This window comes from Lycium barbarum, chromosome 11 (genome assembly GCF_019175385.1).
Source record: "Lycium barbarum isolate Lr01 chromosome 11, ASM1917538v2, whole genome shotgun sequence".
NCBI lineage: Eukaryota > Viridiplantae > Streptophyta > Magnoliopsida > Solanales > Solanaceae > Lycium > Lycium barbarum.
In genome coordinates this window covers 14,440,836-14,467,048 of record NC_083347.1, presented here as the reverse complement: position 1 = coordinate 14,467,048, position 26,213 = coordinate 14,440,836, and the positions used below count along the sequence as shown (strand labels likewise).

Below are 26,213 nucleotides of genomic sequence, written 5' to 3'. Positions count from 1 at the left end.
TAGAATTCTGGGTCATAACTGAATATAAAAACTCATCAGATGTTATAGCAGTGAACCAACAAACCCATATTTTGAGTACAAGCGAAGATTAACATCACTCTTCTAAACAGTACATGGAGGCAAATCAAATAGGCATGATAATAGTTCCTGTTAGATCCTGATCAGACGAGATTCAGACTAACTAATCATGGAAGAAGGCTAATGCATACAAACACGATTAATAGGTCGCCTAATTTAAACCAACACATGATTAATCCAATGACATACCAGTCGACAAATATAGGCTTAAAGCACCAGGTTAATTCTAAACTTGCATATAAAATTAACGCAATCGCAGAACTGAACTAAACAGGGTCAAATATGTTTAATACGACTAAAATAACTGCTAACGAAATTGAAATACAACTAAGCAAACAAACCCATAAGCAGTTTCAGACATTACAACAAATACCAAAAGTAACTTAAGGGAAGGAAATTTACCTTCTTCGGGTGCAGCGAAGTGGGGCGAAGGTTTCGATATTTACCTCGAACACTTCAAATTCGATGTTGCGAGACTCGGATTCACAACAACCGCAGAACAGACGAAGAAATTGTTTGAGTATTTTTTGATTCGATATTTCGTGATATTGTGACAGCTAAAAGAAATTATTTTGCAAGGGATTCCTTGAACCGAAAATCAGTTATTGAGAAACTTTCTGAATCAAAGATTTCGCTCTTTTGGGGGTTTCCGATCAAGCTCCCAAAAAATCCTCCGTTTCTTGAGGTAATTTTTATGAACCCGAAAAAAAATCCTCTCCTTTATAAATGTCTTGGACAACGATTATATATAGGGCGAATTAGGGTTTTGTTTGAGAGGAGCGGGGGGGACAAGATGAAGGTGGGGAACAGAGCGAAGTGGGAGTGGGGTAGGCGGCGTGGTGGCGGGGAACAGGGAATAGTGGGTGACAGCGCAGGCGGCGGTGGTGGGATTGGGAGAGGCGAAGAAGGAGAAGGGAAAGGGGAAGGGGGTTTGAGCGGCGGAAGGAGTAAAAGAATAAAGGGAAACCCTAGGGTTTCCCTTATGTTGGAGCTGATGCGGGTCGGACCCGGTATTTTTTGGACTGGGTCCATTTTTGGACTGAGTATTGAGAATGGGCTAAAATTAAAAACATAGACTGGGTTTAAAAATTGAGATAAAAGATATGGGCTAGTCCAAAAGATATTAGGAGTTAATCGGACTTTAATTTGGGATTCGGTAAGTCGAAATGCGGACTGAGTGTAAGGAACCGTTTGTCTTCCAATATTTAAATAAGAGACTCATTTTGATTAACGATGTACTGAGAATGACATAATATCACATAATACCAAAATGTGTAATTATTAGAACTCGGGTAATAAAATTATATGATGTTATAATAGTCGTGCAATAATATTTTTTAAAAATTCACAGTAAAATAAAATACTATTATTTAATTATGCAAAGATAAATGTGATGCGTGTGCGTAAGCTGGCAAAATACTAAAATGATAAAAATTGTGAACTGTAATAATAATAATAATAATAATAATAATAATAATAATAATAATAATAATAATAATAATAATAATAATAAGTAACTGAAATATAATAATGAAACCCCGATTTTGATAAAAGGCTAATAATCATAGTAAATACAATATACATATTTTTTTAATTTTCCACAAAATGTTAGGAGCATAAATAGGTATTTTGGAAGAGAGGCGGGACAAAATTGGGTGTCAACACATACATAGCTAAATATAATATGAACATTATAACTAGAAAATATACATATAAACATATTATCTAAATAATAATACTAAGGATACGAATTATAATTTTAGTAATTAGCGTAGTGACTATTATTATTATTACTAATAATACGTAAGGATGATAGCAACATATGATTATAATGGTACTAATGTTAATAATAAGAGTAATAATAATAGTATTACCAATATAGTAGTTGTATTAGAAAATGGAAATAATTACGTTAATAAGTAAAAATTAATTATTAATGACTAAGAAGCGTAAAGAAATTATTTAGAGAAAAAGTGGGACAAAATTGGGTGTCAACAACAGGTGTTCAACATTAAACAATTTACAAGACTGAGACTGGCTATAGTTGATAGCATGATAATTGTTTCTGATTATGGAACTTAAGCCAATATCTTATTGTACACTGACTGAGACTCATACGATGTCAATACACAAGTATATAATGATTGCATAATGATTTCATGATATTCAAAATGATCACCATGAATGAATTATGAAACTATAACCCTAGAAGATAACGGTTCTATAACTATTCAAGAAACTAGGGCTAAACTATACTCTAAGTCAAATTACTGATAAGCATGTAGAATGAGGCGTATGGAGAATCATGAATATTCCCTAACGTAGATAGTTAGTCTCACATACCTTTATACGCTCCAAAACTTGTAAGAAAAGGTCTGAACATTGAGAAGAATCCCAAAAGCCTAGGTCTTGAACCTTTAGATGGATTTTCTTGAAAACCTTAGGTTAAGAATAATGAATTATTGCTTAATGTTCATTAACATGTGTTAGAATCCACTTGGAATAGGTTGGGATTTCTTACCTTAGTATTCTTGGTGATGGAGAAGAAAAGCAGGTCGACTCAGGTCTTGGAGAATGAAAAGTAGGGAAATAAAACTATCCCCGGGTATTTATAGTTTTTGGCCGATGTGGCTGAAGTACGGGCATCAGGTACATCCCGTACTTTGGGTGAAGTACGGGCACAAGGTACAAAGCCCGTACTTGGGTTGAAAATTCCAGTAAGTAAACTAATTTTCCTAGCAATATACGGGACAGAAGTACGTCCCGTACTTAGATGTATGTCTCGTACATCCAGCCCGTACTTAGGTGTCTTTTTCCAGTACTCTGTGGTTTTTCTCCCTATATGTACGCCTTCCATGTACGTCCCGTACTTCAAAGTACGGGCCGTACTTTTGACGTAAGTCACACTTCTCCCGTTCTGAGCTTATTTTTCCACATCAAAACTTCTGTCTTGATTTCTAAGTCCCTAAATCATGAACATAGGCTAGTTAAGGGTACGAGGTGTTACATAAGGGTATAGGTATGAAAAATCCAACAGGAAATAGATCTCATATATCACACATAGGAGACATTAATATGTTAAGATCCAAGTTAATAAAGAATGTATTGCATGTACCAGATTTTAAGTTCAACTTGATGTCAATGTCAAAAATAACAAGGGATTTGAATTGCATGGTAGGATTTTATCCTGCTTTTTGTATGTTCCAGAAACTTTACAATGGGAAGGTGATTAGGATTGGTAGAGAGGAAGGTGGATTGTATAAACTAAGGAAGCAAAGGCAATATGTAGCAGCAATAGCAACAGTAGTTACTGCTGTGAATAAGCAAAAGAGAATAAGGCTGTTACAGATAGATTGAAACAGGCTTCAAGGCAGTGGAACATCAAGTTCACAACTGCCTTGATTGGTGCTGGTTACTCTCAAAGTGCCTATGATATCTCTCTTTTCAGCAAAAGAGTTGGTTTAGACTTTGTCATTATCCTTGTTTATGTGGATGATTTACTGATCACTGGCAGTTGTTTCTCTCTCCTACAAGAGGCTAAAGACACATTGCATAATCATTTAAAAGTAAAGGATCTAGGTGAGCTCAAGTACTTCCTTGACATAGATATTCTAAGGTCCAAGGATGGCATTGTTCTATGTCAAAGGAAATATGTACTAGAGCTGATCTCTAGTGCCGGTTTGAGTGCTACAAAGCCTGCTAGCACACCTCTAGAAACAAATCACAAATTCACTACTGTAGAGTATAATGCACATGTTGGTATCAAAGATGATCCTGTCTTGTATGATATTGGTGCTTATCAAAGACTAGTTGGCAAGTTGATCTACTTGACTATCACCAGGCCAGACATTGCTTTTGCTGTCCAGGTTCTTAGTCAATTCATGCAACTATCTAAATAATCACATCTTGAAGTTGCCTTGAGGATTGTTAGGTACATTAAAACTTCTCCTGGTCTTGGGATTTTCCTATCCATGGGGAGTATACACACACTTGAAGCTTTTTGTGATTCAGACTGGGCTGCTTGTCCAAACACAAGAAGATCTGTCACTAGTTATGTCATTAAGCTTAATGGATCTCTTATTTCGTGGAAGTCTAAGAAGCAACAGACTATAAGTAGAAGCTCAGCAGAAGCTGAATATAGGAGCTTAGTTGTTGTAAGTGCTGAGATAACTTGGCTTGTTGGTTTGCTACAAGAATTGGGATTTTCAGTTCAGACACCTGTTTAGTTGCATTGTGATGGTAAAGTTTCCATTCAGATTGCATCAAATCCCATATTTCATGAGAGGACCAAACACATAGAGATAGATTGCCACTTTGTCAGGGAAAAGATCAAACAACACTTGATTCAACCTCAATACCTTCACACTCAATCGCAACTTGCAGATCTATTAACTAAATGCCTGGGAGCTACTCAGCATCACACTTTATTATCCAAGTTGGGCTTGCTAGATGTCTACCAATCTCCAGCTTGAGGGGGAGTATGCCAATTCATGCATCATGATATACAAATGTGATGCAAGTGTAATAGAATAGTATTTCATGTGTGAGTAGCAAGTAGTTAGCTGCCTAAGTTAGTTAGCTAATACACGCGGTAGTTAGTTGACAGGCTGTTAAAGAAGTTAGTTAAGCAACCAACTGAAGCAGTGGTGCAGTAGTGGTGATCCACGATCGTGTGGCAGCTGTATACAGCTGTCATATATCCTTACTCCTCTATATATACATGAGAGGGTGCAGAACTACATGTATAATATAGATATTTTTCCTTCACAATCAATGAAAGTTTTCTTCTCTCTAGAATAAGCTCTCATGCTTTCAATATTTGAGTAACTGCTTTGCAGTATATTTCATGTATACTGTGTGTATATTGCATATGAATGTTGGTAGTTCATGTTGTTAGATTCATAATTTGATACTATTGCTTCTGAATCACCTTATCTTAAAGCTACTGCTTTAGTTGATCTTGTAAGTCTGCTCATAAATTATAATGTATTACTACTTCATTAATATTTAATTTGGTTTAAGCATTCCTATATTTTGATGATGTTTAGTTTGGTTTAAGCAAGATTTGTTATTTGTGTTATTGAGTTGTGGATAATAATAACTCAAATTTAGTAGGCGTTTGTTTGCCCATAGAAACCAAATATGCTTCACTTCATTTGGAATTTTTTTATGGAGTTGAAGATGAAGTTGTGTTATAGGAGAGAGATCATTTTATTTGGAATTGTGTAGATGAAGTTGGAACACGGGGTTTTTCAAATTTGGAGTCCAACTTCAAGTTGAATTTGAAAATTTTCATGGTCAAACACTAATTTTCAAATAAAAGTGAAATATTATTCCAAAAAAAAAGTGATTAATTCTGCATAAAAGGATCGTTAGATTCAACTAGTAAATGAAATTCAATCAACATGTCAAGGAATTTCTCCTGGAAAAAAAAATGGAAGCCAGAAACAACAGAGAGAGAGTTCATTCAATCTTCTTAACAGTTCATTCAATCTTCTTAACTCCAAAAACTGCCTTGCAATTAGAGATGTCTCCCTTTATTTGAGTGGGAGTTACTTATAATTAAGAACCTAACTTCTAACTAGTGGCGAAACCAGAAATTTCAATAAGGGGATTCAACTTTTATAAAAATAGGTTATACGAAACTTCTGTTTCAAGTCAAAGGGATTCAACTCTTGTATTTATCATGTATTTTATTATTTTTGAGCAAGGGATATCATATGAACCCCCTTGCTTGAATGTGGCTCCGCCACTGCTGATAATAAAATATTGGGGGTCAGCCTACATTGGGTAACTCAATATCAGGGATAGTGGTGGTTCTGCCTCCATGTTGATAAAATTGAAACTTGGACCTAACTCAACCCCAATGCTAGCTCATAAGTTTTGTCCAATGTAACGTACTCGAATGAACAAGAATTAAATGGAAAATTTATAGACTATCTCGCCTCAGTGACAAGGATACAGACTTAGGCCTCATTTGTTTGCACTTAATGGAGGTCTGAATCTGAATGGTTCAGACCTTATGTCATTAAGTGCATTTGTTTACGTTAAGATCTAAGCACTTATTTGGTCTGAATAGGTCTTAATCATTAAGATCTTGAACAAAGTCTTAATATTATTAAGAGGTATTTTGTATGGATAATTTTTCCCACCAGCTCCACCCCTCCCCCCCCCCCCCCCCCCCCGCTCTTCCCACAACCCACCCCAAACCCCCCAACCTACCACCCCAACCCCACTAACCCTAACCACCACCCACCCCCGCCCTACCCACCCCACTACCCACCTCACCACCACCCATGCAAACCCTTCACTACCCACCCCAACCCTACCCCTCACTTACCACCACCACCCCTACCCCCAGACCCACTGCACCAGCACCACCTACCCCACCACCACCCCCACAACCCTCTCACCACCATCCACCCACCCCTCACCCCCAAAACCTAACCCACCACCACTATAAACATCTCCATCATTACTAGCAAACATAAATGTTTCATTTTTTTATCAAATAACATTTTTATTTTATTAAATTTGTATTTATTTTCTAATATTTAGTTACTTTTTTATTTGAATTGTATATTTATTATGTTTAAATAAATACATTATGCACATTCAGATGTTGAAAAACAAACAGTCTTAACCATTCAATGTTCAGATCTAGAGACAACATCTTAATCATTCAGATGTGCATTCAGATTCAGACTTCTTAATCTTAATGAAAACAAATGAGGCCTTAATAATTTATTCAACACAAAGATAAGGAAAAGATAGGGAGACAAAGAGTAGGAAGAAAGAAGGAGAGGAGCAAAGAGGGGAGTAAGAATCAGAAAAGGAGAAGAAAGGGTGCCAAAAAAAAAACAGATTTTAAGTTCTTCTTTCTCATTTGTGGGGCACTCCATATTTATAGAATTGTTGGCTGGGTAGTTATGTAATAACTTTTTCATTTAGTTTCACCAAACTCCCCAACTAATTTGATATTCTTAACTAGCTATTTTACTTATACGTGACACGCTAAGATCATATAAGGAGACTAAACCCCATACAATCAATCAATGTGGGACCTCTAAAGACGGGTGCTGCGTTGTCATTTGCTTATTTGTTTATCTTCTCATGCTGACCAACTACATATTAACCCTTTTTTTTGGCCCAAGATACTTAAGTAGTTGCTTTGCTTTTGCAGGGATGAACATTAATTTAATGTGAAGTAGTAGATACAGTACAGAGTTTGAGAGGCTAGGAGGTTAATTTTTTTTATTTTTTATTGTAGAGCTTGTAGTGTGAACTATACTGTGTACTTGGATTACTATTAGTTTGGTTGAAGCAGCAGACACTACTGACGAGTTTTCATCAAAGGTTCATCTTTTGTAATTGTTGTTGTATTCATATGTTTTGTTATACTAGTGCACAGATGAGGAGCATTATCTTATTACTTGTAGAACCCCCAAAAATTCATTTTGTACTGTTCTTTGAGTTTCTACTGTGAGCAAAGTGTAAGTGTAGTAGCAATTCCTTATGTATTAAATGCATTTCTCAAACGTTTTTGTATTATTAGATTCCTTTGGTCTTGTTCTAGATAGAAGCTATAGCCATTTCTCCTTTTATTTTATATCTCATGTCTGCTCTTTTCACTTGTGCTAGTTAAGGATCAATTTCACTTACTCTTCTCGTGGGATTTCTTTTTTGGTTGTATTACAACCTGTAGCTAAGGGAAAGTTGTGATGGCAGATTTTTTAAATAGCTAAATCTTGTCATTATCAGTAATAACTCACCATCTCAAATGTGGTCCTTATCTGCACCGAAGGACCAATTGTATGTTCAGATAGAAACAAGGAGGAAAGGTTAGTGAAAAACTGAAAAAGTTGTCGAGCTTGGGACTATAGCTTATAATTGAAAAAAGAGATTATTCAGGAATACATATTAATGCTGAGATTACGCATTGAATTTCTGGTAGTATGATCCATAATAGAAAAAGTGTTTGCACATGAAGTAAAATATTTTTTTTAAAAAAAGTAATATTCTTATTTATTGGAATTTGGTAAGTAAGCAAAAGAAGAATAATTACAAGAGCATTTACATCGTAACTTAATAAAACACTATGGGGTTGGAGTGGTCAAGAAGAGTGGGGGTTGGGAGCGTTTGAGGGTGGAAACGAGACAATGAAACTGACATGCCGCTTATAGAACTTATTTTGTAAGTTCCCAATTTTCCTTACTTTCAAGAATCTTGTTTATTAGACAATTAGTTTTGGCCTAACATAAAAAAAAAAAAAAAAAAATACCAAATACACCCTTTAAATTACACAAGTTTTCCTCCCCGTCCTCATTTCTTACACTCCAAAAAGAAAACAGAATTTCTGACAAGCTGAATAATTAAATTGTGATTGGCTGATTCCTTTCTTCATTTACTTTAATCACTTGATCATTCTTTAATTGATATCTTCTTAATTGAAGTTATAACTTAATCATATTAACTTTATAAAATTGAGGTGTAAATGCCGTATGGATAAGTTTTTGCTTAGAACCGAAAATTTCATATGAATGAGTTGACTTTGCACATGTGCTGTGGCCTTCCAACTGGCCAAATGCCAAAAATCCCATTTAAGTACTAATTATTTATGATTTCATTTTCTTCACAGGTGTATCCACATTTGGGGACCTTTTGTCTCGTTCATACTTTAAACAGTAAAATAATTTCTCTTTTATTTGACGTTTTCCTCGTTAGGACAGCTGTGTCCTTTCCAAACTTTAATTAAGTTGTACAAATATGTGGTACTATTGGGAGATGAAAATATCCAATATCTAGATATAATTTCAGGGAAAAATACTTCGATATAGTGCAAAGTAGATTAAAAGCAATATCAATTACATAGAATGGTGAATTAGCTATATCCAAGAAGGCAATTGAAATGAAGTTTGACTAAACCTAGTGAAACAATGTTGTTATTGGGCATTTTGAGAGCAAGAGTACTTTCTTATTATTGTTTTAAAGGAAGAGATCATCTCATATGACTATTGAGGACGAACTAAATCGAACAATTATATTTTTTTAATATTTTAAGTTGTTCTACGATATTAAAGTTGCTCTTCTATCTCATTTATTTTGTATCACTTTCTTTCATGTAACTCAAGTATTGAGAAATATTTGCCGATTCAACCGTTGTTACTATTTAATTTGTATAAACTTGAACATGATTATTGACCGATTAAATAAGAGAAGTAAAGGAAACTAAGCTAGCGTTTGGCATAGATTTCCATTTTTTATTTTTATTTTAAAAAAAAAACTTGATTTGGATGAAGTTTTTCAAGTTTTAAAAATGTGTTTGACCATAATTTTTCATAACATATTTCACTTTTTGTTTTGAAAAACATGAAACATTACTATACTCATAAGTTCTAAAAACTATCAAGAATATCCAACCATATACATACTTGCTAATCCTATATTATGCAGAACATGATAATTTAATAACAATTGCTAATAACACATTTACTAGCTACTACAATTCAAACTACACTACAAAGATCCATCCGTGCAAGAGAAAAAAAACAACGGTAGTAACTATCTATTCTTTAATATAATCTTCCCACAACAATAGTAATTGTGAAAACATGTAGATACGGCCTTAATGGAGAAACATGATAGATATAATTAGTTGCGTCATAAATGGATGAAGTTTTTTTTTATATAAAATACAAAAGTTTGGGGTAATTTTTAAAAGGTTTGAAAATGTCAAAACATAGATCTTGACTCAAAAATAGATTTGAATCAGAATTTGAGATTTGAAGATTTGTTTTCAAAGTCTATCAAAATTTAATGGCTAAATAAAGATTTGAAAACAAATCTTTAAAATATGCTTTCAAAATTTATGACCAAACAGGAGCTAAGATGTAATAATGCTGCTAATCAATACGATGGTAAGGAACTTTGTTTCTTTTTTAATTTGTTTTGTCAAATCTTCCTAAGCATATCCTTGTTTAACCTTTTCCTCTTCATTTCCTACAAATCTGAGTAATTACTTTGTGGGGAAAAACTGCAGGAATCAAAATGAGAAATAATGACACTTTTTTTTAAAAAAACAAATGCATACTAAACTCGTTGCAACGTGTACGTTTTTTGACAAGAAAGACAGAAAAATACCCTTTAAAATCGAATACAAGATGGGCAAGACTAATAAATTATTAACAGTGATAGATCTGTCGGCAACTTCATATATAATGTGTCAAAATTATTCCATAAAAAAATTAAATAAGAGTATATGGATGATGGGATATTAAAGTTGAAAACAAAATATACTAATTAGATTTGTTTACACCAAAACATGTTGCTGTCTTGCTGATCCCATTATCATTCCTGACAACTTCACATTGGTTTAACTGATGCACGTCCTCTATTTTTCTAATTTTTTATATTATATTCATCTTAACAGATCCAAATATGTTGTTGACTTTTGAATTAATGAGGGGGACCTTTGATATTGTTCCCAGTTGCCGAGTCATTATCCCTATTGGAATTGGTATACACAAAATCCCTAATCTTTCGATATAGAAATTAGCAGATAAGAAAGAGATTTAGACAACTTAATTGACATACTGAATTATTAAAGAAAGATTGTCATTTAACCGGAAACTAGAAATTTGTGAATTTTCAAACGAAACTCACTTTAACACAAAGGACCCTTTTTTGGACCAACACTTTTAAATAAATAGGAGGAAATCGCACACTGATACATTTTTTAAAGAATTTGAAGTCTGATTTCTCATGATTTTCATCTACGTTATTAAACGATAGCTAAGTCATGTACAAACTTCAATTTTTAAATATCAATTTCAACTTGAAAACAAATACTCCCTCCGTCTTAATTTGTTTGACACTTTTAGAGAGTCAAACGAGTTGTTCTTTGACCGTAATTTTTTCATGTCTTTTAAATATTTTAAATTATTAATTATAGTGACGTATAATACTCTTTACGTAGTTTCCAAATATATAAATCTTATTTCGAAAAAATTTAAGATTCTATGTTTAAACATACGGTCAAAATTTAAAAATTTGACTCTCGAAAAATGAGAAGTGTCAAATAATTTGAGACGAAGCGAGTACTATTTTTTTCCCAAATTTCACAATTCTTTATGTCCAAATGCCCACTTAAATTGACTTAAAAATTGGTCAAATAAACTTACAAAATTTACTTTTTGACTTATAACTGTCTGACAAACATTTTTGTAATAACAAAACCAAAAAGCAACCCCCAACTTTAATCTTTTTCCAAATAGTGCCTCTCGTATACAACTCCATGTTTATAATATAATCATAAAAATATGTTGAGCAATAAATTTTGACGATTTTGTGTCACCCCTTGCCAAGTATAGGGGTCTGTTTTCGGTAGTTTTTGTGAATTTTTGACCAAAGTAAGCCATTATTTAAATCAATTCATCAAAATAATACGTTTTTAAAAAAGTTTACAGAACTAGAATAAACGTATTCCTGAGTAACGTATTAGGTATTATTTTATTCAAAAACTCCAACGGGAAAAAAAGCTAGGGGTTAACGGTGTTAAAAGTTAATTCGTTACTGTGAGTAACGTATTAGCCATAATACGTTACTCATAGTAACGACTTTAGAGAATCCATGTATGAGAGTACAGGCAGTATAACGTATTAGCCTATACATTATACTGCTACAGGAGTACAGTCACTCAATACTGAAATTAAACTCTACATAATTAGTACATAAAACTCCTAGATTCACAAGTAAATGCCGAATTAGAAACTCGACTAATGAACTAATTTAATAACTTCTCAAACTAGACTAACACTTAAGTTTGACTACGGGCTGGACATTGACGCCTATCATGTCTGGTTTGCCTACACAACCCGCAAGCTCGCCCATATACTGCAAGACCACGATCCATCTCATTAGGAATTCTAGTTGTCCTTGGTCGATTGGGACAACGATAGAGTTCATTACTTGTCATTATAAAACTTGGAGATGGCCAATACGCCTCGTGCCCAACTGGTGAGCATGACCCGAATATATCGTATCATAATTCTCTATTGTGAAATACTCGCTGACAAAATTTCTAGCCAATCCTCCCATTCTTCAGTAACCTTCATGACATGTGAACATGGAAAGTGCAAATTAGCCCATTTTCCACAATCACATTTTTTTTTCATTCAGTGAAACACAGTGAGGATTGCCACCAGTACCATCAACCTGCATAGATCTAACCTCATATACCCTTGTGGGTATATTCAAATCATAAAAAAGTGCCTTTTTGAACGTTCATAGTTTTGTTCCCACTTCATTTTGAACCTCCCCGTCCATAGTTCATTTTGCTCCAGAAGTTGTTGCGCTGTTTGAGACCTACGAGTATACCGTTCAACAATTTTCCCCAATGACAGTTTAACCATAGCAGTGACAGGCAAGCCTCGTGCTTTCTTCAGAACTATATTGAACGACTCTGAAAGATTTGTTATTTGTTGTCAACACTCCCCATCTTTTTCCATCATCATAGTTAACTGCCCATTTGTCCAGGGGAATTTCCATGAGGTATTGATATGATTTAACATTTTCTCCCTTAATTTCCCACATCAAGGCTTCAAACTTCCTTATTTGATGGGCTGAAGCAGCCCTCCACATCAGTTTTACTGAGGTCCTTGTTTGGAAATCAAGATTGAAAGTTGCTCTTAAGATTCCTTAGGCAAAATCGATGGAAGGCTCGAGGCTCTTGATACCGCCGCAACTCCGATAAACTACTCAAAATTCCTTTTGCCCTATCAGAGATCACACATATATCTTCTCTATCCTTTATCACATCTGCGCTCAAATTCCTAAAAAAACATTTCCATGCCTCTTTCAACTCTCTGTCAACAATAACAAATGCTAGAGGAAGAATGTTATCATTACCATCAATTCTAACAGCAATTAATAATTTGATGTCATATTTGCCATACATATGAGTTCCATCCACTGAAATAACAGGGCGACACGTTTGGAATCCATCAATACATGGCTTGAAAGCCCAAAATACAAACTTGAAATTTTTTACCTCTAGTGAACTCATAGACTCTTCGTGTTTCCATTCCACAATTGTTCCATAATTAGAGTGCTGAAAAGCTGCAAAAAATTTAGGAAGCTCACTAAATGATTTTTTAAAGTCACCATACGCCAATTCAAATGCGTGTTGACGTCCAAGCCACGCTTTCCTATATGTCACTTGATGACCAAATTTCTCGTGAACCCTAGCCATGACATCTACTACTAACAACTTGAGATTTTCTCGAATTTGATTTAGAAATAAGGATGCAATCAAATTGGTATCTAGGTTGGCATGACCTATCGTAAGCCCTTTAGTGTCACATCTATGATTATCAACATACTTTCCTATCTTCCAAAGGTTATTTCCAACCTTCCGGCCTCGAAGAAACCATAGACAACCTAATAAATTATAAAACATGCATCTCACCCATAGACTTTTGTTTGACGTTACCACCTCGAACTCTTTATTTTTGCACAAACTCCAACTCGTCACTGCCCGTTTCAATTCTGCTTTGCTACTAAAATACATATTCTTTTCCAAGTCTTTTTTGGCATCCTCGGACCAAACTGAACAACATCCCATCTCAAATTCTCGTGTAGAGATGAAAATATCTTCCTCGTTATCCAATGTCGTAAAGTAGGGTATATCATGACATGGAATTTCGAACATACCATGATCAAATTGATTATAAGGACTTACACCAATATTATTTTGAAGCAAATCTCCAATATCACTGATATCTTCATCAGGTTCACTTTCTATTTCACTCTCTTCATCCTCTCCTGAAGGTTCGTCATCCTCTGAACTTTCGGAGCTAATTTCAGCATTTGCATCATTATGCATATCAACGCTGGCCTCAGCTTCTCTGTGGAGAAAAGGAAGAAACCATATTAATAAATTGTAGCAAGATTGTAGGATATATAAGCAATTTTTTTTTCTCTTAGTAGAAAATTTATACGAGCACGAACACATTTAAAAGTTAAAAAATGCAACAATTTTGAGGTTTCTAATAAACCTGTCCTAGCACTAAATAATTGAAGCAACAATTAAAAATATGTAAAAGTGCAACAATTGGCAGTACAAATATCTTCTGGGGAGTACATATGATTTGACTAATTTATTTGTTGAAAATATATAAACCCAAGCTATCGAAAAAAATATAATTTGTTGCTTTACCTGGCCTCATATTCTCCGTGGCTACTACTAATACGTCTTTGACTACTTGAGCTTTCATCAAATGATCGATGACCATGTGTGCTAGGACCTGCACCAAATGATTGACGGAAACCATGTGTCGCACTATATGATGACACATGGGTGTGAGATTGATTATAGAAATTTGGATTGTCGTGCATCGTCAATTGCCGGAATGATGGTTGAATAATCGGTTCTGCAAAATGAGGCTGACTGGCCATAGCAAATCCATAATTTTGAGCCAAAAAATTCGTGTGATAACCATGCTGACCACTCATTTGAAATACATTATTTTGATTTGCTAGTTTGGTCTTTACATAAATCTCCAAAATATTTATATCGATCTTATCCGCAAATTTTTGCGGTATGGCAAAAAATTGTAGCAAGAACTGGTCATTCTCAATTTTAAACTCAATGAACCTTGTATTGTTACCTTGAAATGAGCATGGATATTTTCCAGAAATATCGATTTGAATATTTTCACTATTTGTCCCCATTTTCTCATGCAATAGTTCAACCAATTCAGCATAGTTCGTTGAAATAAACATGCTAGCAATCATTTTGGCACCTTCAGTATACCTAAATCCGTTCATTTCAGTAATTATTTCGCCACCCCAATACAAAGCAACCATCACATTGTGTTCAAAATTGGCCATCTTTACTCCTACACGCGCAAATAAGACACTTCTTATTATTAATATAACAGAAAAATAAATTAAAACTATAATTTTATTTTAACACATTGCAACCTATTGGACTTAATTAACTCATACCTGTTGAATTTTTTAATGTTGTTCCAACAATAGGCCACACAAGTAGAAGCTTTGCTAAAAATTGTTGGAATGTGTTTGAACATTCGTTTCATACACTATATTTTATAATTATCTGTGGTTTGTACGAAAAGTATGAGGAAGAGGGACTTTAGCAGTGTGTCCTTATTGTGTGTCACGTTTTACAATTAAAATGTAACTGTAGATCACGTTTTATAGTCAAATCAGTCAGAAGGATTCCCAATTTGCAGGATTCTCTGCAAGATTCGATTGCCCATGCCTAGTTTCAGTAGAAACGTAACTGTTAGTTACGTTTTATGCTGAAATCGTAACTGCGAGTTACGACTTTTAGATCAATCAATGTCAAATTACGTAGAAGGATTGCCCGTACATGGATTCTCTAAATTCATTACTGTGAGTAACGTATTATGACTAATACGTTACTAACAGTAACGAATTATCCTTTAATGCCGTTAACCCCTGGATTTTTTGCCTGTTCAATTTTTTGAATAAAATAATACCTAATACGTTACTCAGGAATATGTTTATTCTAGTTCGGTAATTTTTTTTAAAAATTTATTATTTTGATGAATTGTCTTATATAATAGCTTACTTCAGTCAAAAAAATTCAATTTTCGTTGACACGGACTGAAAACGACATCTACATAGAAGCACTTGTTTTGGAATTATCATATATACTCTTATTAACTGAACCCAACCACCTTTTTCTTTTCTTTACTGCATTCATTTACACGCCCTTCTTCTTCTCATTTCTTCTTCAGTTTGAACAAGAGAGCAAATAGAATCTAAAAAGGAATATGGATGAATGTCTGCTTACAGGAGAGAGTAGTAATAGGAGGATCTTGAGTGGTTCCAAGGTTGATAGGAGAACTGCTATTGCTTATGGATCTGCTTATCAAAAAGCTGCTGCTTTGGTTGATCTTGTACGTGAATTCTACTCACTTTTACTGCTTACTGGAATGATCCCTTTATTTGTTATTAATGCTTTCCATGATGTAGAGATCTTAATAGGTAGGCTGCAAATTTTGAACAACTAGTGGAGAAGTAGTGTACTAGTGTTTGGGCTGTTGAAAGATTTGACCTTTTGAAATCAGATACTTAGAGTGGTAAAATGGGGTTAGTGTCTAGTGGTCTAATTCAAGAATATAGTGAGACCATTCCCAAAAAAGAAGGGAATTTCGGACAATCTGAGATGAGATGAGGCATACTAATGAGTGTCTGCAATTGCAAGGAAATTAATTTTCTGTAGGAAGTAGTATTAAAGACTCAAAGAGTGCGAAAAATCTGGGCTTGGACTTTTTCCTATATTTCGTGTGGTGGATACAAGAAAAAGAGAGAAGATATTAAGGAACTTAGTGACTTCCCACAACATTTTTGCTTTTCAAATGTTGCAGACTGACTTTTTTTAGGCTTCCATTCTTGTGAAAGTGGAGGTCCTTTTTATTTTTGGGGTCAAGAATTCCATGTCCAACATAAAACATTGTGGCAGGTTTTATGGAGAATCACTTTTAGCAAGGAAATAACTCTTCTACCTTTGTATGTCTTTTTGCTATACAAAATCTTCTTTTTTGTCCAGAGAAAGAAGTTAAAGCAGACACTCAGATAAAACCTTATACTGAAGGATGATGCCTGAATATTCTATGATTTTTGCGTCCAAACAAATACTTTTTTGTCTCAAGAGAATAGGCCTGGATTGACCTGCAGGGTTAGTAGTAATAAAATGATTTAATAGATTACTCTATTTAGTTACTCAGTAGAAAAGCATTGAGAATAATGGTTTGAAACGTGAAATAGTGAAATAGTTTTTTGGATGATAAATGCTGAAATTTCAATGTTTCCCTTTTAGTAATAGTTTGGTGGGATATTAATCTGGAAGTTATCTCATGCAGGCTGAAGATGGCGCTGGTCTACCTGAGGAAATTCTTGAGGGATCGAGCTTTGAGAAGGCAGCACCTTTGTACTTCATGTTTATTCGTTTTGACTTCCTCTGGTCACTTAATTATCTCGCACTAGTAGTTCTAAATTTCCTTGAGGTTTGTACAGTTCCCTTGCTGTCTATTCCAGCTTCAGTCCTTTGTATCTTTCCTGCATCTTAAATTGACTTTATACTTCCTACTTGTTCATTGAATTTAGAACTGGCAATTATAGTGTCACTTATTTCCTGTTCATATTTTTCAGAAACCTTTGTGGTGTTCCAAGCATTTGGCTGAGTCTTGCAATAACCGAGACTACTACTATCTAGGAGAGCTGCCATATTTGACTGGTGCTGAGTCCCTTATATATGAGGTAAGCTTGTGCATGGCTGGTTTGATTGTTAAATATGAGTCTTTAATAGGAGTATGTGAAGAAGCTAATCTTTTAAGGAGAACCATCAATGGTTCCGAATTTTGCCTAATACAGCGAATTTTATTGGTTTCGGCTGTCATCAAGTTTGATTATTCGGAAGAGCCTTAGGAGATGTTGCCTCCTAGAGTTCAGCACTGATGCATGTCCTTCTGCATGGAAAGTTAAATTAAATCTCTATAGGAAGCTAGATGAAGTGTATTAAAGACTGTTCCCGAATTCTCAGCAAATGTGGCAGGAAATAACGAGATAAAAGAGAGATGGAGAAAATAGTTTGATCAATTGTTCAACTCAAATCACTAGGATAATTTTGTAGATACATATAACCTTGCACGATAGAAATTCTTCCTGCGCTCGTAATATTAGATTGTCAGAAGTAAAGGATGCCATGAAATATATGAGTATCAGAAAAGTTGTCTGGTCTAGATGGTATCCCTATAGAGGTTTGGAATTATTTTGAGGAGGTGGATTAGTTTGGCTGGTCAAGCTATTTAATTTTATGCTAGAAGTGGTAGGATATCCAACTAGTGGAGAAAGAGTATCCCGATTCCAGTATATAGGAACATAATTCAAAGTCCTGCGAACTATCATGGCATTGAACTTATGAGCCATACAGTAAAAGTTTGGGAAAGAGTGATAGAGTGTGTAATTAGGGACACTACAAAAGTGACAAAGAACCATTTTGGTTTTATTCCTGGTAGATCTACCGCGGAGGTTATACCTTTGTGGAGAAGATTGATGGAAGTTTATCGCGTGAGGAAGAAAAATCTAGGCATGATGTTCATAGACATAGAGAAAGCATATGATATAGTGTCCAGAGAAGTCCTTTGGTGGATGTTAGAAATAGGGAATTCATATTAAGTATATAAATTCCATGAAGGATATGTATGAAGGACCCACCACTAGTATGAGAACAATATTAGGTGATACAAAAAGAGTTGTTTTTCCATAAGGTAAGGTAATTACAAAAAGAGTTTTCTATAACCGTGACACTGGGCCCGTAATTATTTACCCTAGTTATGGATAAACTAACACTATATTTGATGAGGTCCTATGATGTACACTGTTTGCAGACATATTGTGCTCATTGACAAAACTAGCAAGGGTGTCAACCAAAAGCTTGAACTATGGAGAAATACTTTAGTGAGCAAGGGTTTTAGGATAAGGAGAAGTAGAACTGAATATATGCAGTGCAAGTTTAGCAACATATAAGAGTGAAGCCGAGATGAGATTAGCTGGAATTGCAGTGCTTAAATGCACAATTCAGATACCTAGGCTCGACATTCCATGAAAATGGTATGATGAATGAAGATGTTACACATAGAATCAAATAGAATGGTCGAAATAGAGAAGTGCTAATGAAATGTTATTTGATGGAAGGACCCCTATCAAAGTAAAAGACAAGTTCTACAGAATGGCTATAAGACCAACAATGTTTTATGAGAGTAATGAGCCTCTAAAGTCCATCATATTTACAAGATGAGTGTCACAGATATGCGGTTGCTAACGTATAGTCATACAAGATTAAAAATGATCACATTCAACAGAAGGTGCAAGAAGCATAAATAGAGGATAAATTTACAGAAGTAGCTTGGGCTGGCTTGGTCATGTCCTACGTTGACCTCCAGATGCATCCGTCTGTAGGTCTAACCATCTGGTGAATGAAGGTGTTTGAAGGAATGTGGTAAACTTAGAATTACACGAAAGGAAATTGTCTTGAAAGACCTAAAATCTCTTGGAATCCATGCACACCTTGTGAAAAGTTTGGCACAGTGGAGAGAAGCTATTCATGCAATATCAATTAGTTGGGGTTAGTTTTAGTCATATCAGGACATTTACTTTAGGTTGTTGCTATGGGGTTTTTACTCGTTGCCAAAAAGATTTATGCCGGTAGAGAACTTCTAATACCAAATAAGCTTATTACTGTTATTTTTTATTGATAGTTGTTGTTATAGTTATAGTGAGAGGGGCTTATTGGTGCGATGTGGATAGTGAGAATTCATATAGTGCAATGTGGATAGTGAGAATTCGTATAGTCAACCTCAACTTGTTTTTGATTGAAGCTTATTTGTTGTTGTTGTTGTAAAGGAAGTTTGAATAAGGAAAACTAGGACTTCTTGTTCATTTTTAAAACCATAGCTGCATTATTATTACACGAGAATTAGGGACAGTTCTTATTTGCTCGTGAGGATTTCTTTTTCATTGTTTCTTGTTCTTATTCTTTACTGGCTTTACTATATAGCATTAAAAGAGGAAAATTCTTTGGTCCAATATTGAATAATAGAGGCCAACTCTGCATGCATATACTATCACATATATGTAGTTAGCTAGGTAGCTTGAGAAGAGGAACTTCTGTAGTCATATATGAGGCTGTAGGAGAATCGTATGAAATGCACAAACATTAACACCAGCGATATCTACTTAGCTGGGTAGACTACCTCATTCTTCCTGGGCTTACTAACATTTTCTTTCAAACTGTCATCTGCAGGGTGTTACTCTTCTACTTCTTGTAATACACATTTTATTTCCCTTATCATATGAAGGCTGCAATATCTACTGGAAAAGTCGTCTCAACAGACTGAAGGTATTTGATACCAGTCCTTTTATGTTCTCTCGTTATGACTGGTTCTCTTTTAATTTTTTTTCATACATTTCCATTCCTCCTTGTAAAGGATAACTTTTTTGTGAAGATAGTCTGACTCTGAAGTTAGTGCTTTTTTATTGATGTTCTTGTCACTCTTCTCCCTAAAAGTAGAAGGAGAAATATATTGGTTGTGGGATGTCGGATATCTGCAGTTGAAGAAAAAAAAAAAACATGGTAAGATGAATAATGCATAACAGGGAACTCATTTTTGCCAAAATTTCTTACAGCAGTTAGCAATGGATGACTGAAAGAACAAGTCATCGAAGCGAAATCGAGAGTGACTTAGCACCTTCTTTTGATACAGAAATAAAGACTACCAATTTGTCATGAGGAAAGGCATCATATTGAGCCTGCAGTTGGTCTCTTCCTCCTCCTCTCCTTCCCCATTTTCCTTATATTCTACGTTCAATATCAAACACCGGAAGAAGTAACTCTTTTTAGCACATTGGATTATGGAGTATATTACTAATTGGAAATGAAAAAATAAAATTATATTACATTGGAAAAGACGGGGACCTTCTCTCCTCACTGGAAAGAGAATAAGAAGCATCTAATTAATCAACCAAGTGCATATTTCTGTTTATGAAGAAACTGTTAAGAAATGGATCTTGGGCCTAACTCAACCCCAAAAGCTAACTCATGAGGGGAGGATTTCCCAAGTCCATATAAAGAGACCAGGTCCCTCATCCCTAGCTGATGTGGGAGAACTCAACCCCCCGCACGCCCAGGCCTGCCAACTGGAGCATGAACAATATAAATGGGGTCCAACATTGGTGAAAACAAAGAATTGGGATGGATCCGGCTCTGATACCATGTAAAGAAATGGATGTTGGGCCTAATTCAACCCCAAATCCATATCTGTATTTGTAATTTTAAATATATCTGTATTTGTAATCACCACGGTTATCAAAAAAGATAATATCTATATTTGTAATTTTAAATAACAGAATCACTTTTTTTTTTTGGAAAATGGTAATTGGTATTCTTCAGCATTATGGAGATATAATGCTGGGGACCTTTAAAAGAAAAACAAAGAGAGAAATACTTACAGAGATGCTAATAATTCTACCAACTGTTCTGTTTCCTCTATATCTTTTTCTTTACACCAGAAATAAAAAGATACAATACAATTCCACTTAACCTTCTAAATGGAATTGGACCTATCTTCAAAATTTCTACTATTCCTTTCTTTCCACACTGTCCACCATATGCAGTGTGGGATTATCCTCCACCATGCCTTCTGACTCTTACTTCCCCCTCTCCTAATCCAACAACTTAGCAAATCTGCAGTATGTTCAGGCATGGTCCACTTTGTTTCTGTGAGACTAAGAAAGATGGCCCAAATTTGTGTTGTGAAGCTACAATGCAAAAATAAATGGTTGTTGGTCTCTTCTGTTTTCCCACATAGTGAACACCAAGATACTACAATCATTCCTTTTTTCTTCAGAATTTCATGTGTCAAGCAAGCCCTCCTAGCAACCAACCATGTAAAGCATTTTACTTTGGTTGGTGCTAAGTTTCTCCAAACCTTTCTCCACAAGCTTTTGCGTCTGTTGTTTTGCTGGTTGCTTTCCATTTTGTAAGCCCTGCTAACAGTGAAAACCCCATCTTCCCTATGTTTCCATCTCAATGAGTCAGGTGCATTGTTGGTGCCAGGAAACATCCCTATTTCTTCTAGCAATTTGGCCACTCTCTCCACTTGCCAATCATTTTGTAGCCTCCTAAAAGATAAATTCCAACCCTGTGGTGTCCAACAATCACTGACATTAGCCTCTGGATTGTTGAAAAGAATGAACATAACAGAATCCCTTTCTATTTTCCTCTTTGTACTTCCATTCAATTCCTTTCCACACAGAGGGTAAGTTCCAACAGAAGTTCTCTCTCTAATAACCCACAATGTTTGTGCAAAAGCCACTCTTTTGGTTCTGCTTAAACTGTTTTATGTTCAAAACTAACCTGCAGAACTAGATTTTTCATAATGTTTTTTGAGTAAAGAAATTGTTGGAAGGTTCTTTTGAATTGGTGAATCTTAGGTTGCTTAACACTTCCACAGAAACTGATTGTAAAATTTAGTTAATAACAATTTCTTTCTTATTTGGCTTAATTTTTCAGGTCAGTTTGCTGTTAATCTTGGTTGCGGATATTGTGGTCTACATTCTCTTTCTAGCAGACTTTTATTATCTGCCATTCCGTATTGCACCCTATCTCCGCGTGGTGTTCTTTATTTTGAACATTAGGTACGCCATAGCGGGATCACTACTATTTTTCATTCTAGTCACAACCTCATTATTGATGTTTATGTTTTAACTTTCTTCACTCGGACTTCTCCCTCCAAGTGGTCTCACTTTTCTCTTTTCTAGTTGTTTTTTCCTTTAACTTGAAAATGTGACATATAATATTACTGGGAATATGGTTTTTATACGCAATTTGTAACTTCAGTATTATATGTGAAGGACCTTAAAGAAGTAAGATTTTTCGCTGTTGTTTCCCCAAATATTAAGTAAAATAGCATTGTGTTCTACTGCTGTTAATAAATTAAAGTTTCATGCTTATGTTCTTTCATTGTCCATAATGCTTTCGCACCCTCCCCCACCTCACCAAGGAAAGGTGGGCCTGATCTTCTGTGGTTCTGTGAAATGGCTGCATTTTATCAACTTTTGAAATGAATGGAAGTGGCCAGATATGATTTTAATTACTGTGTTCTCCCTCTCTCTGGTCATGTTGACACCTTTGACTTGCTGTATCAGCTTCAAATGTGTAAAATATGTTTTGGAAGGTTGTGGAGGTGGTTGGTGGTGAAGGTAGACGTCGGTAGTTGTTTGGTGGTGATTGGTGGTGGTAGTAACAGGCAGCGGCTGCCTAAGTTGGCAGTGGTAATAAATAGAGTAGGGACAAAATGTTACATTCATAGGAATCTTTAAGTGAACATCTTAATGATTTTAAGACTCTATAACAAGATATGAATGATTCAGACCTATTAATAGGTTGAGATCTTAGTTACTCAGATTCAAACCTCCATTAAGTGCAAAGAAATGAGGCCTAAGCAGTGTAATCCACTAGATGTTCCTTCCCTTTTTCTCCCTTTCTAAGGTTCAAAAAGATGGCATGTGGGGTCCACATCATGTACTTTATTTTTCTTGATTTACTTGGTTTCTTAGCTGTTGTTGCTAATATGATCTTAATTTCATACGTTTGACAATAGGGAATTACGAGATAGCTTCTTCATCCTTGCAGGAATGCTTGGTACCTACCTTAATGTTGTGGTTAGTTATCCTTGTCTTTGAGGGTTATTGGTTATTTCATAGCATAGCTTTTAACAGACACAATATGCTAGATGATATGATAAACTAAAAAATTCACACCTGAATATTATCATCTTACGTCCTTTCTCCAACTCATTGCTAACCGAAACACTTCTCTTTTTGTCTATGTTCTCTTTCCTCCCCGATGCAGGCTTTATCTGCTTTATTTCTTCTGTTCTCGAGCTGGTTAGCGTTTGTCTTCTTTGAAGACACACGGCAGGGGAAAACGACGTTTACTTCGTATGGCATCACGTTGTACCAAATGCTTGTTTTATTCACCACATCAAACAGTCCAGAGGTCTGGGTTCCTGCATACAAGTGAGTGCCGTAGAAAATTGTCTTTAGTTCCCTTTTACTCTCTATAATATTGTTGAAGTTAACCTAGATCTAGAATCTTTAATGTGTAAGATAGTTTTCGCCATTCCTTATAATAAAAGAATTAGTTTTTGCCATTAAAAGCTCTTAATTTTGGTTATGTTTTTTTTGCTATAATTAAAGATAGCGTCTCCCACCTTCATAACAGGAGCGCCACCTGGGCAAAGTACATTTTGCTCTCATCGTCAAGCTTTCTTACTGAGTTTTTACTCTTATTTAAGTTAATGTTTGAGTTGACTTTTATTTCTATGTAAATTTCCGACTTGAAACCTGTAGTATGTATTTGTCCTTTCAGGGAGTCGCGTTGGTATTGCCTGTTTTTTATTCTGTACGTGCTATTGGGCGTTTACTTTGTTACCAACTTAGTTCTTGCTGTTGTATATGATAGCTTCAAAAGTGAGGTAAGGTCTTCCATCGTTTTTGCTTCAAGCTATCAGAAATCATTGCTACCATGTTACTGTTTGCAATAGTTCGTACTTTTCCTGTAAATTTTGCACTTTGCACGTATTTATTTATTTGTTTCTTATCTTTTGGTTTTAGCTTGTAAAACAAGTGGCTGAAAAAGATCGTATGAAGCTAAGGACTTTGAAGAAAGCATTTAGCTTGATTGATGACAGCGTGAGTAGGACACTTCATAACTGGTTCTCTAATTGAGTTTCTGTGGTTTACATGCATTTAATACCCTTCTCTTCCTTCCTTTTACCCATGGAAGAGAAGCTTCTATCCCTGTTCTTCCTTTTCCAAAAGAGTGGCAGTAACAGCTGTCAATAAAAATCTTCTCCCCCACTAATCTTATGTAAGCATCCTGTATATTGAATGTAGTTGCCTGCCTTTCTTGCGCACAGATCAAATTTAAAGGGAATGTAATTTAGCACCAAAAAGAAGAGGGATTATAGTTTTTTGCTAAAGTAATAATTTTATTAACGGAGAAGGGCCAAACGAAGTGTCAAAAAAGTGTCTAATAAGAATCTTTAACGTGACGGGATTCTATTCAGTATTAGAAGATAGATTGGGATTCTATTCAGTATTCGAAGATAGATTATACTGAGACTAGAAAGAGGTAGTTGATACAGTTCCGCATGGGTCTACTGGACAAACACCTTCTGGTATATCCAAATTTGATCTTAGATATAAGATTCAGAAGGGGTTTTGTGTATCCTTAAATCTTTTGGTTGCCACTCCTTTTATAATTGTGTTCTTTTTGGCATTGCAGAACACTGGGGTCCTCGACAAGAAGCAGTGTACCCTTCTGTTTGAGGAACTTAACAAATACAGGTAAAGTTGATTTTCCGTGTGACCTCCCAATGCATTTCATGCGTGTTGGAGTTCTGCTGCTATGCTCTAGTTCTTCTCATTAATTGTCTTCATTTGTGGTGTGGCTCTTACTGCCATTCCTTGAAACTGAAATTGACCTAGCTGTCGCAACTTGAACTGGATAAGGCCGTTTGACAAAATCCAGATCAACATGCTGGCTGTAAAGCTTTCCAGCTGATAATGTAGTGAATCTGTGTTTTGTACACAGCATCCCCAGTACTGCACAGTGTTGTCAAAGGCGCGCTTAAGCCCTGAAGTCTTGCATTTATCTGAGATAAAGGAATATTTGAATTTTGTCTATCATGTCTTCCATTTATCTGAGAGAAAGGAATATTTAAAGGGAAAATTACAACCAAATATCATTCGGCCATCTAGTTTACAAAATATGTACACAGTGTATAGGTAGTGTATAAAGTATACTAAATATACATATAATATACACTACCTATTCAACCGAAGTGTATAGGCAGTGTATACTACGGCCATGTTTGGTAAACTAGATGGCTGTACACTTACGTAAGTTTCCCATATTTAGGTGAGTTTCCCATATTTAAATAGTGATACTGATTTACTTCGGAGTGCAATAACAAGATAGGAAGCATTCCCAACACTTATATTTGATGGTTCACCTGTAAAATACTGATTGTTCATGTACTAGTACCTGCAACTACGTGTGTCGGTTTGCTTACCAGGATTTAGCTTGTGACACAGCTAGTTCATATGTGTATAATAGTGGGCCATATTGGTTCAATTTTGTAATCATATACCCCTGAATTCATGATGCCTCTCCTTCCTGAATTACTAGCCAAGGGGACACCAGTGAAACAACAATCCCTAATAAGAATTGTGAAAGCTGATCATAGTTATGAGCTAGCAGAGTGTGAAGGAAGAAGACAGTTGAGTAGCTTATAGATAAAACTCATTTCATACCTTTTGACTAAGGTGCTCACTGGTCATTGTAATTGTGACAATCAGTTGTTGATGTTGACTTGACGATCATTTTGGAAGTTTAGGAAACTCCTCTTTAACCTGAAGTCACTTTGACAGAAACACCTAGGATTATTGCATATAGTTTCATTACAAGCTGGGAGCATCCTATGATATAAGTTTAGCTAGTGTCTTCAAGGAGTTTG

General features: G+C 35.2%; 1 protein-coding gene across 3 annotated transcripts in view; it reads left to right on the top strand.

The window, feature by feature from the left end:
- LOC132620320 (two pore calcium channel protein 1A) overlaps positions 1–26,213 on the top strand; it is a 102,646-nt gene that overhangs the window by 63,623 nt on the left and 12,810 nt on the right. Inside the window, exons 1-10 of one of the 3 annotated variants that reach the window (XM_060334984.1) lie at positions 15,806–16,025; positions 16,992–17,135; positions 17,281–17,388; positions 19,934–20,029; positions 22,202–22,326; positions 23,292–23,352; positions 23,543–23,709; positions 24,062–24,167; positions 24,307–24,384; positions 24,980–25,041. In XM_060334984.1, coding sequence (XP_060190967.1) covers positions 15,900–16,025; positions 16,992–17,135; positions 17,281–17,388; positions 19,934–20,029; positions 22,202–22,326; positions 23,292–23,352; positions 23,543–23,709; positions 24,062–24,167; positions 24,307–24,384; positions 24,980–25,041 — 1,073 coding nt within the window. In that variant the 5' untranslated portion in view covers positions 15,806–15,899. Of the gene's footprint in view, positions 1–15,805; positions 16,026–16,991; positions 17,136–17,280; positions 17,389–19,933; positions 20,030–22,201; positions 22,327–23,291; positions 23,353–23,542; positions 23,710–24,061; positions 24,168–24,306; positions 24,385–24,979; positions 25,042–26,213 lie in introns of those variants that run through there. The other 2 variants (XM_060334985.1, XM_060334986.1) reach the window with 2 other exon arrangements.